The sequence below is a fragment of the Apaloderma vittatum genome, unplaced genomic scaffold (assembly GCF_000703405.1).
Source record: "Apaloderma vittatum isolate BGI_N311 unplaced genomic scaffold, ASM70340v1 scaffold44957, whole genome shotgun sequence".
Taxonomy (NCBI): domain Eukaryota; kingdom Metazoa; phylum Chordata; class Aves; order Trogoniformes; family Trogonidae; genus Apaloderma; species Apaloderma vittatum.
In genome coordinates this window covers 9,528-26,569 of record NW_009727593.1, presented here as the reverse complement: position 1 = coordinate 26,569, position 17,042 = coordinate 9,528, and the positions used below count along the sequence as shown (strand labels likewise).

Below are 17,042 nucleotides of genomic sequence, written 5' to 3'. Positions count from 1 at the left end.
AACAAAAGCCATCTCCAAAGAAAAGACACAGAGGGAGGATAGGCTGAAGGCAAGACCAAGTAATTGCAGAGTAAAACTTCAGCTCTAATGCCGGGGGTTAAGCAAGACCAAGTGCTTGGCAGACCCTACCTCAGTCTCTTCTGCCTCCGTATCTGTGGACCTTTATTTTAAACCAGGCAGAGTGTAATACTCTCTTAATGATAAGGTTTAAATCTCCCTTTTCAGAAGTCAGCCACTTTTCTGCTGGTGAAATTAATTCACATGCTGAACTGCTTCTCCTCAGCAATTATGAAGCCGCTGTACAACAACTCTTTGAGGCAACAGCCTCCCCAATCCTGTCATAGATAATGACAGAAAAAGGGGCTCTCTTTAATCGTTTTTTCTCTGACCCCTAATTTAGGGTAGGATCTGAGTGGTAGAACTTGTGGGTTAGAGCATGTTGAATCACTGTGAAACACCACCATGTTTATTCCCTGAGCCAAGTGCTTAAGCCACGCTGTACTCCAAAGGAAATTAATTTAGGGAATTCAAAGAACTCAGTTTTTTGCCAGGCAACAAACTGCACAGGGTATAGATGTCTGTTCAACAGGTCAAACAGGGCAGGACAGTGGTGACCTTTCTCCAGTGAGAAAGGAGCCATCAAGCAGCCAGAAGCGACAGAGGCAGCGCCCATCCAACCTCAGAAAGAAAATGAACTTCCAAGCACTTTGCATCTGCCAGAGGCATTCTGCAGCTTCTCTTCATGCCCAGGGAAGCATCCTTGGGAAGCATCAGGGGAACAAACCAGTCCTAGGGCAGGAGTTACACCAAGAAGCCAGCGAATGCTACAGCAGCCAGTAGTATTTTCTGCACCACTGAAAGATCTGCTTTATAAAACCCAGTGAGCCCTCAGCAGGATGCTGCAACAAGCTGCAGCACCACTCCCTGTCTGACTGGTATTACGCTTCACAGTGCAGACACCCAAATTACAAGTCATTTTTGAAAAGAAAAAAATCTCAGCCCATCTCATAAACACCTCTAGCTGCAACCTCTTTTTAGTTTATTTCTAAACAATTCTTCCAGAAACAGCAAAATAAGAGGTGGTTGTAAGCATCTCAGCATAAAGCAAAGAGCTAAATCTGAGTTGGCCAAAACAAACAGCACTTTCCAGGGGCTCAATTTCCCATGCAAGTGCTGTAGTCCACAAAATAACTTCAGGTACTCTCTACTGCCACAGTGCTGGACATGCGAAGCTGGCTGTGTGATATTATTTGAAATAAATCAACAGGCTCCATTCAACTCATTGCAGATGATCTCGCTGTTGCTGGCATGCTGTGGAGCCTCAGGTGGGGCCATGGACTTAAGAAAGACTGAGGCTGACTCTATTCAGACCTTGCAGCCACTTGTTCAGCATTATGCAGTAAAAGAGGCAGCCAAATGAATCATTAAAAAAATTATAAAACTTAAAAAAAACCCTCAAAGAACTTGAAACAGATTTTTACCATTCCATACATCTTAATTGCTTTTGTTTAAAATCAGCAATCTAAATTTCTTGGCAGGGTGATGTAATTTCTCCGTGTCCCAAGCAGGCTTGCTCATCATCTGTCTATTTATCTTCCCGGTACTATGCACAAGGGGCATATATGCCAAGAATGCAAAAGCAAAACCTGGAGCCTCAGAAAGCCCCATTACTCAGGCTCCTTATGCGCAAAAGAATTGCATTTTTAAAATCACATAAGTACTGCAAAAGTAACTACGTTAGCCGTCACCAAGGGATTTTCTTCATTTAAGTCCCACTCCAAAAATCAAGTGGTAAGTACTAACCTTTTATACTTAAGTGAATCGTTTCAGGTGAATGTAGGCGTTTGGGACTGAGAGCGTGGGAAACAGAGGACTAACGTGTTCACTGTTCTGACCTCTAAGCACTCAGCTATCAACAAACAGGAGTGCTGCCAAAATCTCAATGAGCTCCCCATAACAGAAACCATTACATGAGTGTGGATAAATCTGTGTCACTGGTGCAAGGCTCAGTGCTTCCTAAACGAAGAGAAACACCTGTCTTAAAGAACTGTTGCCTTACATTTACATAGAAATCACACTGTGAATATAAGCCTAATTTATTTATTTTTATATATACACATATATGTGTGTGTGCAGTAACATACACAATATATTTATATATATAAATAATAAAAATATAAATAATTTCTTAGTATACCTCATGCTTTTCACGAGAACACCATTTTGTGATATTCTAGGCTTAACTCATGTTGTCAAGTTTGGCCTTCTGGAGTTTAAGAAATTAGATGGACTGGAGAACATGCTGGATTTCAGAGAGCTGAGTCCTCCCAGGAAAACCAGCCTGCTTCAGCCATGGACTCAGGAGACACTGGGTCTTCTTCCAGGTCTGCTGCTGATTCACTTGGCCATCCTTCACCTCTATGCTTGTTTATCTGGCTTTAGATCAGATGTGCCCTCCTGGAAGTGTGAAAACTTATTAACAGAAAGAATCATGTAGATATTAATTATTTATTATCAGTGAAATCCAAAATCCAAGCTGGGTATTTCCTCATTCAAGCCAAAAATTATGACCCTTCAACAGTTTCAGCAAGCTAAAACCCATTGTGCCACCTTGATAAAGTTTTCACAGGGTCACTGAGCTAAGGCTGTAAAGGAGAATTACATTAGCTAGGCTGACCTCCTACTTGAAACACACATTTTACCCTCTTACTTCTTCATAAAACCCAGTTAATCACATTTGACTAGACAGTGCCTGGGAAAATACCTTATTCTGAGAACTCATTCCAACGATTAATCACCCTCTTGGCTGAAAGTGTGCAACTTTATTTAATTCAGCTGCTTTCCTCCTGCCAGCTTCTGGTTCTTGTCATGTCTATCTCCACTACAGTAAGAAGCTCTTTAATACCCAGTTTTGGTTTTTTGTTTGTTTGATTTTGGGTTGGTTTTTTTGGGGGTCATTTGTTAGTCTTTCAGATAAACCAGATAAAATTCCTTTAGGGGGTATCCACGCCTCTCAGCAGGACATCTCTGTAGAACTTGTGCTCCTTTTCCACCTTCTTGGTATTGGAGTTTTCTGCAAGCAGTACAGTGCGGGTGTACATCCTTTCACTACTCCCCCAGGACTGCAATTTCTTCTGCACAGCAACGTGACTGCACACTAAATAACGTGTGCTCTGTGCCTTCCAGAGCCTGTGTGCGCTCCTGGCAATGAAGTATTGAACTATAATTAATGGATCCATGTTTCCTAGGGATCGGGCTGCACAGCCTAATGGTCAGGCCCTCATAATTTACGCAGCACCAATGTGTGTAATCTGCAAACCTGAATCTCACGTAACTTTATAATCCCACACATCAATCCCTGCAGAACCCACTTACAAGCACTTCTGCTTAAGGTACCTTCCCTCTTCATCCGCTCCATTTTACCACTCCTGCTAGCCAGGGCACCCACCATCATCCTGCTCTTCCTCATTCCATTTCTTTTCCGAACTGGGTAAATATGCTGGCTGCCTTCTTGCCCAGCTCTTGTGAATGAATATGGTCCATCTCTGGGACTTCACAACCTTCTGTATTGCAATGCTTGTGCCTACTGTGGAGTGACCCCAGAGGTCCTGGAGAGCCTCACAGCTACTTCCAGTTGCAGCTACTCCTACCCACAACACCAATTATTACCAAAACTGTTGTCTTCCTCATGCGGAAAGGCTGAGGGAGCTGGGTCTCTTTAGCTTGGAGAAGAGGCTGAGGGGTGACCTCATAAATGTTTATAAATACATTAAGGGGGAGTGTCAGGAGGACGGAGCCAGCTCTTCTCAGTGATGTCCAATGACAGGACAAGGGGCAATGGATACAAGCTGGAACATAGGAGGTTCCACAAAAATACTAGAAAAACCTTTTTCCCTGCGAGGTGGACGGACCCCTGCCACAGGCTGCCCAGAGAGGTTGTGGAGTCTCCTTCTCTGGAGACAAAACCCGCCTGGACACGTTCCTGTGTGACCTACTGTAGGTGATCCTGCTCTGGCAGGGGGGCTGGACTAGATGATCGTTTGAGGTCCCTTCCAACCCTCGACATTCTGTGATTCTGTGAGGAGTTATTATCTGCATAGGATAAAAGCTTCTATTAACATTATTGTATTCTATTCACTGAGATATGCCTTTCGGAGATATATGTATTCTGAACTGGTTATCTTTACAGAAGAACTCAAGCCATATGAGATCGTGTACTGGAAGCCCATAAAAGGCACATGTTAAGTTAGACACTTAACAGACAGCTGGAACATTTTTATCATAAAACCCAGAAAAACATATCTAAGACCCCAGTCTAAGTGTAAAATCTTGGTAATAAACTAGATTCTCTTTTCCAACCATTCCTATTTGCTCACCAAAACTCCTAGAATACAATCAATCTTTTAAATTTATATTAATAATATGAACACTGGGATATTTAGCTCCCCCCCCCCAAAAAAAACCCAACCACTTCAATCAGGAGGAGCATTAATTCTATATAGTTCCCAAGGCATTAGAATTGTTTGATGAAACCCGTGTGAATTGAAAGTCACCTTGTTTGTGCAGCTTAGCACATAAGGCTTTGAAAAACTGAAAAGAAACGTACAATCAAAATTGATATGGGCTGTCAGATGGGCAGCACAGAAAGGATGGAGTAATAACAGGGTTTACAAGAAGCACTATTTGTTGGCATTCAGAAACCATCCAAAAGGAGCAGATTCTGGTTTTCTGTTAAAAAAGTCTAATGGGATAACAGGGTAACAGTAGTAGCACCACTTTTCAGGTTTTTTTCAGACCACATTCACTTAAAAACAGTAAAGGGGAAGGAATCGAACATAAAAAGGGAGAGGAAGAAGATACACTGAACAAAATCCAAGACCTTTTCCACAATAAAAATTCAGCAAGAAAATACTCCTCATGTCTCAAGAGCCAGCTGCAATACAGAGACTGAAATCTGATTGTTAGGATTTTACATAGACAGGTTTGGTTCAAAAGATCAGGAAAAAACAGGAAAAGAAAAATGTTTCTTTCAAAAACTGATTGACCTTCTACAAAAGCAGAATTATCCCCCAGCGTGTGCTCACCAGCACTCCGTTTTAAAAGCCTCCATCACACAGTGCCTCTAACTACTGTGAAGCCTAGTGGCTTTCAATATTAGAAGCATCATTCTCACATCTATCCAAGTATTTCCTTTTACTAGTCTCCTCTGTAGCAAAGAGGTATAATCCCAAAAGAGTACCTTAAATACTAGCCAGATTAAATTGTCCCTCTAAATTCACTGACGAAAAGGAACTACTTCTCTCCCATGCTTCTTATCCATCCCCAAACACAGTGCTAGCTTGTTCTGCTCTTTTCTTGTGCATTATCCACCAGCCACTTGTTTTACTTTCTCCCACTTTAACACTCTCTTTCCAGCACTGCATAGTACGTCACCAATTTCTAGACAACACTTTACCCTTGGACCTAATATTTTGTACCTCCATGGGCACTTATTTAAGCACCTAATAACACAAACTGCAATTTTTGTGTGGCGTCCTGTCCCCTCAGCCCAGCAACCAAGCCTACAGCAGTAGAAAACAAGACAGGTTTGGTACCAGTACCTGTGGACCTGCAACAGCATGAGCTTGGCACAAGTTGGCAACTTGAGCCGTTAGGGCCTTCTTGTTCCTTTTTAGCAGCTTCACACGCGGCAGCACCACAACCACAGCGTGAAGCTGGAAATAAGGAGTTGTTTCACAGACTGCTGGCAGTCACCAACACACATGTACCCCATCCAGACCCTCCTGAGCAGAAGTGGCGGCTCTCCAGCATTCAGGGCATGAGAAGAGCCCCTCTGCGGAGGTGAGATACTCGACTGCTTTCATATCAGACTCATAGATAACTGATACATGCCACACTTCACACAGCACAAGGCATTCAGTTATAAATTAAGACTGTGAAAGAAGATTACATTTTTACCAGCAAACAATCACGATGAAATTTTTCTCTTAGAGGAATGAAAGAGGTCTTAAAAAATATGAAGTCATAAAGAACAACAAAGAAGTGGTGCTAAATGCTAAACGCCATCCATTAAGCAATGTTAGGACAAAAAAAAAAATAATTGTATTTAACTAATTGTGATGTTAACGTAAATTCTAGTTATATTCCAAAGCTGGGCAGAACGTTAAAAACTCTTTTCTTTCTGGATCCTTTGAACACACACATTACAGGTAACTTGAAGCACTTCATGTAGCACCAAGTAGTGCTACTAAAGCAAGACAGTTTATGGATGTGAAGGAGAATTTGTGACTACAGCAGCTTTTCATTAGAACCAACTGATCCAACTTTGGGGCATAAGTCTTTAGATTTTTTCTGGCAGAAGGACCTATTTTTCCCCATCCTATACAGACATCAATTCTCACACCTCAGCTCTCCCGTAACCCAAAAATACAGTACCTTCAATGCATTCTCAGAACCTGGACTCCTGTGTCACCTCCGTGACTAACGTCACCAAGGCTATGATTGATACAAATGCATTTTGGAGGAAGCAATAAGCTCTAATAAGCTACTGGAATGCTTAGAAGCATCCTAAAAAAAGCATTAAGAAAACAATTCTGGTCCTCTGATAGAACGGGACTTCCATTAGAATGCAAATGGGTAAAGGGCATTCACTTTCTATGTTTTACTTTCACTATAGCTCTGAAGGACTTCAAATCTCAGTTGGGTTGCTCCTAACAAAGTTAACTAAAAGAAAAATACACGTAGCCCCTCCTCACCCATAACTTCCAGAATATTATTTAAAGATGCAGCAACCCTAAATTTTGAATCAGCCTCATAAATGTTTCAAGCTAATTTAATAGACTGGTGATGGGATATATTGATTTCACATATAAAAGAAAAAAAATCTTAAATTTAAAAAAACAATAAGTTCCATGACCATGACTGCATGTGGAGCACTCTGTTCTGGTTTTGACATTTTATGGTATTTTTACCAGCAAGTGTCAGGTCTGAAATTAGCAGATATTAGAAGGTAGATTCAGTCTGAGCCAAAGCTACCCAGTACTAGAAAAGGACTTTATGTGCAGTGATTCTTGCTCATCTTGTTATTGAGGAGGCAGTAAAAGTAATTCATTATAAAAAAGGAAATATGGTAAATAAGACTGTTGCTTGAAACCCACTACCAGTATGGATCTGCATGACAAATACTCAAGTTTTTGCAACATCTCTGGCCTTAGCACCTTCTCCAGCTCATAGCAGCAAGGCTGTCTATGCTGAAACTGGCCTGCCAAAAATATGCCAAAACACATCCAAACTTTCACTACAGCATGGAGTTACCATTACAACGCCATTCTTTGGAGCAAAACTCCCCATCTCTAGACCACCGAGATGTAGATCATTCCTTGTGTCCTTGCCTACGTACTAGAGTGTATTAACAACGTGATGCGATTCAAAAGAAAAAGATAGTATCCCAGGAGCTGCCAGGACTCTTTGGCACAGAAATAGAAAATTTTGTCAGAACAGGAAATCACCACAAATGACATGAAGGTCACTAATCTCCAAAAACTTTGACGTTGTGTGTATTTAACAAGATGGGAGAAGTTGCACTAACACAGACCTGTACACGAAGCTGCATTTTTGTGTTTTGTAACAGGCTGCCAAGCATCGTTGTAGAGTACACACCCAACGACAACATGAACTGATGCAAGCAAGTCACCCATGAAAATCCATCTGTTCACTCATCCACTCAGCATTGACAGACCCATCTCTATTATACAGGAAGAAAATCAAAATCGTCTGGTAATTTCTAGAGCATGCAGAGAAGCCCTATGGGAAGGGTGCATCCCCCGTTCTGTCACACAGAAAAGCTGCAGAACGGACAACAAGATTTGGAACAGATTCCTGGCACATTTGTATCTAAGACTATATTTAACAGCGCAACAATGTACTAAAATAGAAAAAAAATAATGAAACTCTTCCAGATATCATAGGAAGTTTTCTTCTCAGGATGTAATTTTTACTGTAATTTTCACTGGTAGCAACTGTTGAGAATAAGAAGAAATTCCTCCAAAATAAAATTCTAATTGCCTTTTCCCAGATACCATTAACCACTCAGAATTTGCACCTGAACCTCCTGGAACGCACTCTGGACCCCACATAAAAGCAGCATAATGCGCAGCAGCTCTGGCAACTTGAAACCTTAGCTGTAAAGCTGAAACAAAGCCCACTGCAATACAGCAACTGTAAATTGTTTTGTGCAAAAGGCAAAGTTCAGCTACAGATAAACCCACCCATTTCCTAAAAATTTGCTTCAATATTAATTACTTTGAATTCTGTCCCCACAACTACTTTGCATAATCAAAAGCCAAACCAACAGAAAGAGCAGTAAATGATCTAAAAAACTGACTCTAACTCTGAGAGGCTCTGGATGAATCAGAAGAACAAGAAGGTTATCTAAGACTCCAGGTGTCTCGCAGAGCCTCCTTCAAAGGTCCAAATGGGACAAGTCACGTGCCCAACAGCAGTTGCTCATCTTTTCCGTGATGTAATTACCCAGGAAAGTTTATTCACAGCTCCACAACAGCAGCAATCATCTCATGTGAACGTGAGATTACCAGGCAGATGTCAATTCAGGGCAAACTGGCTATATGTGTAAAAAGCTGTAGGGTTACTGATGTAATGGTGTATATAAAAGGGAAAAAAAAATATATCTGGTTTATGAAAATGGGACTTACACAACTGAGTTCCTTCCCACTCCCACCCATCTTTCAAATGTGTTGGCCAACTTAAGACATAACTGAACAGAGGTCTCACAAATTGTGCCATCGTGACAATCAGCAGACACCTCCACGTTACTCCTATCACTGACAAAGGGCCAGGGAAGCTCCATCTTTCTCAGATGCCCTTTGTCATGGACCACCCACACCACTGGTTCCCTTTTGCCTTCGTAGCACCCGAAAAGACAGAAAAGGACCACACAGGTTAAGAGGCATGGGGGCATTGCTGGAAGGACAAGAGCAGGGAGATGAGCTGTGCTCTGGAAGGGCTCAGGAAACACTGCAAGAATGGAGTCACAGCAGACAAAAAGAGAAACAAGATTAGTCCAAGTGGATTTCTACAAGAGATAAGCCAGATCGATAGACCTGGCTGTATTATTTTGCAGCTCAGCTTACTTTACCGTCTATATTTAATAAGAATGAAATTCTTGCCCACTGGCGTGAATGGCAAGATCCCCAGCAACTTCAGAGGAGCTGGAATTTCACCTCAAGATTTTCCAAGTACTTGTAACTTATACACACATCAAAATAAATTTTACATTGGTGTATCTACAATAGTCCAGATTGAAAAGTTTAAAGACTAAGCAAACCCCTGTAACTATGATCAGATTTCAAAGAGGAATCATTACATATAACATTCACTAATACGAAGATTCATCACACAGGACCTTTTCTTTTGGACCAAGGTAATGCACTAGATTTACAGACCTATTTGCAGTGCTATCACTAAAAGCTACAGATCTTGTAAGGTTTATTAATCTTTATGTAAGAAATATCTAAAGCAACAGTCATGATTATATATAAGGTAATGAGTGCTGGGGAAGCTAAGAAGAAAACATGATTGCACAAAACATTTCTATCTGGTACAAAAATACAAAGGTCAGTAAAATATTTCATTAAAAAAATTTAATTTACATTTTGTTGTCACTTAAAGACTCCACTTAGAGTCATGAAACTCGACAGATACATTGGAAGTGTTTAGGAAATACTGCAAGAATGGAGTCACAGCAGAAAAGAAGGAAGAGACAGCCATTAAAAGGAGAATCATCAGCATGATATGTACTATCATTTTTTTATTCCTGAGAACTGATAGTAGTTGCAGAGGTTAAAACTACAGTAATTTCACCATATTTGATAAGGACCAGCATAGTTCTCAATCACTTAAGCTTTTATCATGCAAAGAGCTAGAAGAATGCTTTGTTTCCATAGTTAATTTGGGATTTTACAGAGAGTAAGATCCCCTCTAACAATCAAACAGGACCTAAAACCTTGAGTGAATAACCAACAGCTAACCAAGAGCTTTTAGGAAGAAAGTCTCATACACCCCTGAGGGAAAGCAAAACAAGGCTTTGTTCCTTGAATAAAACTCTGAGCAAGATATGCTAAAACTCTAATCTTGCACCACTTCATTACACGAACCTCTAGTATGTTCCATGGACTAACACAGGGTAACGCCAAAAGGCTCTGGCTGGGGATAACAGAGATAACCGTCCTCACGGACCAGCAGATGCATCGCCTGCTCACAGAACAAGCACAGATGCAGTCTAAGCCTCAAAACAGTGAAGTCAACTCACAGGTAGCCCTTATTCCCTCCCAGTTCTTTTACCCTCAATATTCGGTTCTGCAAAGCTGTTCCCACTACTGAGGTAGTCTTCAGTGCTGCCGTAATTCCTTACAACTCAGTCTTTCTCCTGTCATTTACTGATCAGGTTGCAGACAAAAGCTTAATGACATAAAACTGCCCTAGAGCCAACATTTTAGTTTAGAGTGAGAAGTGCTGTGCCACCCAAATTCAAGGGTAATTGCACTGCTCATCATCCCAACCCCTTTCTGAAAAGATGATGCATCACTGCAAACATCAATCTGTGGGCATCCTCTCCTCCCACAGAACTGCGCTTTTGAGGGAAGAACAGACTTTGGTCTCTGGCTAGGTCTGAACTGAATGGTAAACTTTTAAAAGTCAGACAAAAGTAAAAGGCACACAGGGCGATCTATAACATCAGTTGGCAGCTAGAAACAGTAGCTTCCTGCCTCTTCAAAGAAAACCACCTCCTGCAACCTTTGCACTTCAGCAATCTGTAGCAGAAAATACTGCTGGCCCCCCTCATTTGAAGGCACACAGCAAACACTAGTTTCTTTTAGATACTGCACTGCTTTGAGATTGTGTTTTCCCCACTGAATTCTCACTTTCTTCATTATTATGTAAGTTTGTATCTTGATATTAATCACCTTAAACTTAACTACAGCTCTTGCAAAAGTAATTCTTAATCACAAGGAATTCCTACCAAACATACTCTGTTTTCTCTTCAATGAGCACAAGACATTGCTTCTGGATTGGCAAGTCACAGACACAGAAAACAAAGATTTAACAAGCCTACACGTCTAACTGTTCCCAGTATCTGCCTGTTTTATATGAAGAAGAAAAACAGGAAGCAATAAGAAGAACAAGTAAATTATAAGACTGAGAAAAGCTAATGGGACCTGCAGAGATAAAAGTTGACTTCAACCAACCATAATTGAAATTACTTCTGTGAAAAGAAATCAAGAAGTCTAGCTCTGTCTTTGCAACTCCAGCAATTGCAGAAGAGGTATGAAATATTAAAAATAAGAAAAGTGCAAGTTGTTCAAATTACTGGTAGAGTCTGAATCCTTGATGATACTCATATAAATGAGGGGAAAAACATGCAAAGCATAAAACACCCAAGGATGTGGAAACTGCTTTCCCACAGCACAGTTCTGGCACCAAGAAAGCCACTGTAACTGTGGCTAAGCAAGACAAGGCTAAGAGTTAGAATATGATGATCAGTATCAGTAAGTCAGGGAATCACTGTATTCGAGACACTGACAAAGTAACCCTAGCTGCTACCCAACGCTCGCACTGTGAATCACATCAACTTTCATTCCCTCATTCAAATGCTCCATAAATCTGCTAAAATCAGTTTTCAAAAAATCAAAATAGTATACACGTGTGATTGCATAAGCATTATCAAATATGGCTCCAGACCACGGAGTAATCAGTATTTTTAGATGTAACCAGTTGCTTGATGTTACCTTATTCCTATAATATTACTTCCCAGCTTTTTTGAGATCCTCCCTAGAAAAGCACAAGTGCCCGAAGCGATGCATAGTGTGCCTCCTGCAGAATACAGTCAGTAAAACAAGGGAAGGTACACTACATCAGTAACAAAGGCAGCAAAGACATGGGAGAAATAAGATTACAGAATGTTAACAAATGATTGTATTTCAAATCAACTTTGTTGGAAGTGGAAATGCATAAACTGGGTTACTGACCAGAAAAAGCGGGAGGAAAAAAATCTGGTGTATAGACTAGATATTTAAGTTCTAATTACTAGTGTTACTAGAGACTTGATTACAATATTCCAAAGCTTCAGTTCAACTGCATATTAATTTCAACACTGAAAAGATTAAGCTGACACTGACTGTAATCCACACATCACACAAAATGCTTTTCTGAACTAGTAGCCTGATGAGTCTTTCAGGGAGTTCCAAGTAGACACTTCTACCTTTTCAGGGTGCAAAGTCCAGCCTAGCAGTGCTCATCTGTCCTTCAACCCCTTAGTGACTCACTTATGCTGCATTTTTGATACTGAATTATTCATTGCAATTGTATCAGATGGGGGATCCAGGTCTAGGCTTCTTTTCTTCCCAAAGAAGGTTCTCTCTGCCACAGAGAACAAAGCATGTGACTCAGGGTTGCCATGTTTCAGTGCAATTCATATTAAATTCACTTCTGATCCTGGCTTTCCTGTCAACCTATCTGACTGCTTAAGAAGAGTTCTTCAGAGACTGGAAGCAATAAAAAGTAAGTCATTAAAAATGTCCCTGCAGCCCACACCCCTTGCCTGAGTCTGAAATTTACTGACTGTGACACTGCAAAGGTATTCCAGCTGCATGCTTGCTTTGCCTCAGACATAAATTTGCTCTGGAAATAGGACAGAATATGAAAGCATCTCCACCCTGAATGCTTGTTAGCCTGCCAGGTACACCACAAGTGTATTCCAGGTCACAGACGGCCAGATCCAGTTCTGTATGGGAAAGAGATGTTCTTGTCTCACCTGTGGCAGCATTCTTCCCTTTGCTTTTGCCAAGCAGCCTGCCACAGCACGCATAGGAAAAGGAGGCAGTCTTGCAAAGAAAAAAAAAAAGACCAGAAGTGGAATCTAGCAAGTAGCAGCTCCTTTATGTTCATTTATTTAGACAACCAAACATGAGCAAAATAGCACAGTAATTTCTGAGAAGGATAACTGAAAAGCCAAATCCTTGCTTTTAAGATGTTGAGCTCCTTACAGAAAAATCACAGTATCAATCTGATAACGCCAATGTTCCTATGTTCCTTCTTCCATGTTTCAGAGTAAGAGCAATGCGATTATGCTGTCCTCTTCTGCAGAAGCCACAGCTCCTACTCACTGCAACACCACCATGAATGTCACACAACAGAAGAGTTGAGGCACAACAGCTGCCTCTCTGCACTGACTTGCACATGTTGTGATCACTGTTCCCACATACCATCCATGTATAAGCAGAAAATTTATTTGGCAAAAAAGATGGATTTTTTGGACACTTGTTTCTCTGTAGCATGCAGATGGTGATGTGGAACTGCCACAAAACATACCAGACATCCTGTCTGCTTACAGTGTTCAACAAAACCCACCAACCTGCTCTGAAAGGTACAACACAGAGAGCAATCTAAGATTCTGCTAGATGCTGAGTTCAGATTGTCAAATGTTCCAGCCAGACAGATGGTGACAGTGAATGAGAGATTCAGCTAGGAAAATACTGTGATTTTCAGTGGGAGTCACGTGCCTAGAGTAATTTAGCTTTGGAAACTAAGTGGTCTCCCACCGCAGCCAATATTTATCACATCACAGGTCCAGATGCACATAGACATATAAACTATGGCTCCTGTTCAGTTCTGTTTCTGAAGCTACAGCCACAACATCAGCAGCTTAAGGTTGTACAAGACTTAGCCTGAATCACTACCCCGTGCATTTGGCAACTCTAGTCCTCCACATTTACAGCATGCTGAAGGAAAAAGGACCTACTCCAAAACCCACGCAAGCTCAGAACACAGACCAACAGTGCCTTAAATTTGCTTGAGTTTTTGTTTTGCCCTATAAATACAGCAGCCTTTTCAGGTGACAAAGCATGGTGCAAAGCTGAAGAGGTTAATACAACATAGCTCTATTAGTCTAGCACTACGGTTTTACCTTAGTTCCCCTACTTGGCAGTTGTCTCAACACGTACTAGCACCTTCTGTAATCCCACGAGAAAGTAAAGCTTCTCTCTACAGAAAGATCAGAAGCCTGCAGCTCTAACAAAGCATAATCCTTTATAAACACCTTTTGCACTGGAAAGAGTCAGAGATATTAAATCTTGATCTAATACCATTTTAAAATCAGAATCCTAAGTCCAACCACTTTAACCTGTTAAAGCTATAGGCTTGGTAACATACAGGACCCTTTGTAAGTAAGGATCAGGGCTTACATTTTCCAACAGGTCACCTCAGCTGGTGTGTGAGGCAGCAGCAACGAGGCTTTTTTGAGTCTTGACTCAACAGTGTGTAAAGAGCAATAAGTCCAAGGGATTCTACCTTAAAATAAGTCTGCTAAATTCCTTAACCTTGACAAGAGGTATGCTCCGCAGCGCCATGCCGGCACAGGTCCTGGCAGCTGCAGTCTGTGGTTTTGCTCAAAGCTGCTGAGAGAAGAAGTATCTTCAAAGCTTGATAAGAAAAACAGCAAGAGTGTTACTGTGATATGCCAAGGAAACGAGTTGAATGCACTCCTCTGGGATCCAAGATTCTGTATAACGGAGGTAACTCAGAACTTGATATGGCAGTTCTGCCCTGGCATAGACCATATTAGGAGCTTAATTGCTGCTTCACCCACACATGTGCAGTCTAGAAATCTCTGGGGTGGAAAAGAGAAGTAAATAAAAAATAGGTTAGATCAGGGGGTCTATGAAGTAGATAATTTAAAAGGCCTTTTAAAATAAAATTTGTGATGATAGTTTACCATCATCACAACCAAATTGTGAGATTTATTACTCGAAGCTGTTGCGACTAAGCTGCATCCAAAGCTCTTCTCATCCAGCCTTAAAATTGAGCAGAACCTCTAATCTTGATCTTATCAGTTTTTTATTGCTTATCCTCTATTACACTTCAACTTAAAAATCAAATGTTATTGCTGAAATTCTTCAGCTCCAGTAAATCCCACAAGCAGGAACAGTTTTTAATCACACAGGAGAGCCACCAAAACCTGAAAATCGTTTGATAAATTGACATTTGTTTCTAGCTGACATGAATCATCACACCACAGCATGCAAATGATGTGAACATGCCGTGTGAGCCCATCATCTTGGAAAACAAACCTCACTATTGTCAGCATTCAGACAAACAGCTCCTCCCCGCTCAAAACGTTTCTGTTGTCATTGCTGTCAGCCCTGCAGAAGACTACTGTGCTCAGAGCTGTGCAGATCTTTTTTTCATGCATATAAACTAAAACTCTGAGATGCAGAGGACAACTCACCTTGCGCATCTCTGGCAGCATTCTTCAGTCCAAGCCTACAACTGCCAGGCAAATGCAGAGCACACATATAGTGTCTATGGAAGAACTACAACGAACTTGCTTCACTTTATACCTAAGCTACAAAAAGACCCACTTCTACAGTTACCTAATAGCCAACTTCTGTGTGGCCTGTGGAGAAATCACCACCATTTAGCACATCTAATCACCATTTAGCACAGCTTGGGAACATGGAAGGAGCCAACAGTGCAGCTCCTTTTGTAGCCCTTCAAGGTCCCAGAAAACTCCCCCCTTCATCCACCTTTTCAGTCAACTTCTGGGAACATACATGAGAGTGCACAGTTTGGTGCACGGCAGGGATACTTGAAGTTATATTCAGCTTCTACAAATATCAGCTGCTAGCATGATACAACCTTGGTGTTTGGACACCATCTTTCCAAAAGAGAACAGCCAAAACTGCAAAGTAAAATATAAACCTGTTTAATTGTAATTCAAAGGGCAGGGATACTTGTTTGGTGTCTCATTACACAGGACAGACTCAAAAATTAGATACAAGGGCAGTTGGAACTGCCAAGCTGTCAGCTAAAATCAACCAGGATAGCTGCACAGATACCACAGAATCATCAAACTAAGAATTTTCACAAAGCAACCAAACTACTTTGAAGTCACAGTGAAGGTTCATTTCTCAGAGGCTGAGCAAAATGTAAACAGTGGAGTTATAAAACACTGTGTGTGCTATAAGGCACACTCCCCATCTTAGTTGTTTCAGCAGGCAATTAAACTGTTAAGTTAAACACATTGACGAGGGGTCTGTGAATGAACTTGCTGGGAAGGACATGAGGTTAAACAATCCATGCTTTTACTAGGCTAAACAAAGCCACAGTATTGTTTGATGTGAAACAGGAATGCATTTATAGCAATTTAAACAACAATTACGATGAATGTTTCCTCCAGAAGTCGGTGCCGGGCAGAACTGGAGATTCCTTATCCTGGGTTTGTAGTTCTTCAGATGTATCAGGTACTCCAGAACACCAAATTAGAACACCATGCTACCTCAAATTTCCCAGGCTGAAATATATATCATTACTCACCTTTTTCCCCTCTGTACTATCACCACCGACATAGGACAGTTTTCGACGGACATAGAAGAGCATATCGTCTTGCCGGGGGGCCCATTTCTCCATAAAATATGTTGAAAACATCCAAGTCCAGAACACAATACGGTCATCTTTGAAACATCCTAAGAGGCATAAAAAAGAGAAAAAATAAGAGTTGTTGAATTAGCATATCACATTTGATTGTGCTTAACACGACACCCAAAACCTTTGCTATACATGGTGCTGTTGAGCCCAACTGTAGCCAGAAACACTCTTGCACAGCTCAGAGTAAGCTTTTCTAGAGCACGCAGCATAGTTGCCATTCGGCACAAACCCACAGCCCATCTTTGGAAATTGTTAACCAAAATCACCTTCTGGCCACCAATCTGCTCCTGTGCACAACAAGAGGATTAGAGCCCATGAGTATACCCTGGTTATGCTTGCGCCATGGAGGAGGATGGGATCAGCGCAATGAGCAAGAATACATCAAAGAAGCCCTGAAGGAGTTATTTTAAAGGCATGTAGTGCCAATATATGTTCCACTAAACGATGTGAAGCCATCAGATGCCAACAGGTTTATTATTTGCTCGCAGAGAGTATAGTCAATCCTTTAGAAATGAGCAACTGATACCTTGCTTAAAAGAATA

At 41.1% G+C, this 17,042-nt stretch overlaps 1 protein-coding gene across 1 annotated transcript in view; it reads right to left on the bottom strand.

The window, feature by feature from the left end:
• Positions 1-16,530, bottom strand: part of KIAA0930 (KIAA0930 ortholog) — a 33,324-nt gene extending 16,794 nt beyond the window's left edge. Inside the window, exon 1 of the mRNA XM_009873710.1 lies at positions 16,390-16,530. Coding sequence (XP_009872012.1) covers positions 16,390-16,500 — 111 coding nt within the window. The 5' untranslated portion in view covers positions 16,501-16,530. The remainder of the gene's footprint in view (positions 1-16,389) is intronic.
• Positions 16,531-17,042: the final 512 nt, after the last annotated feature.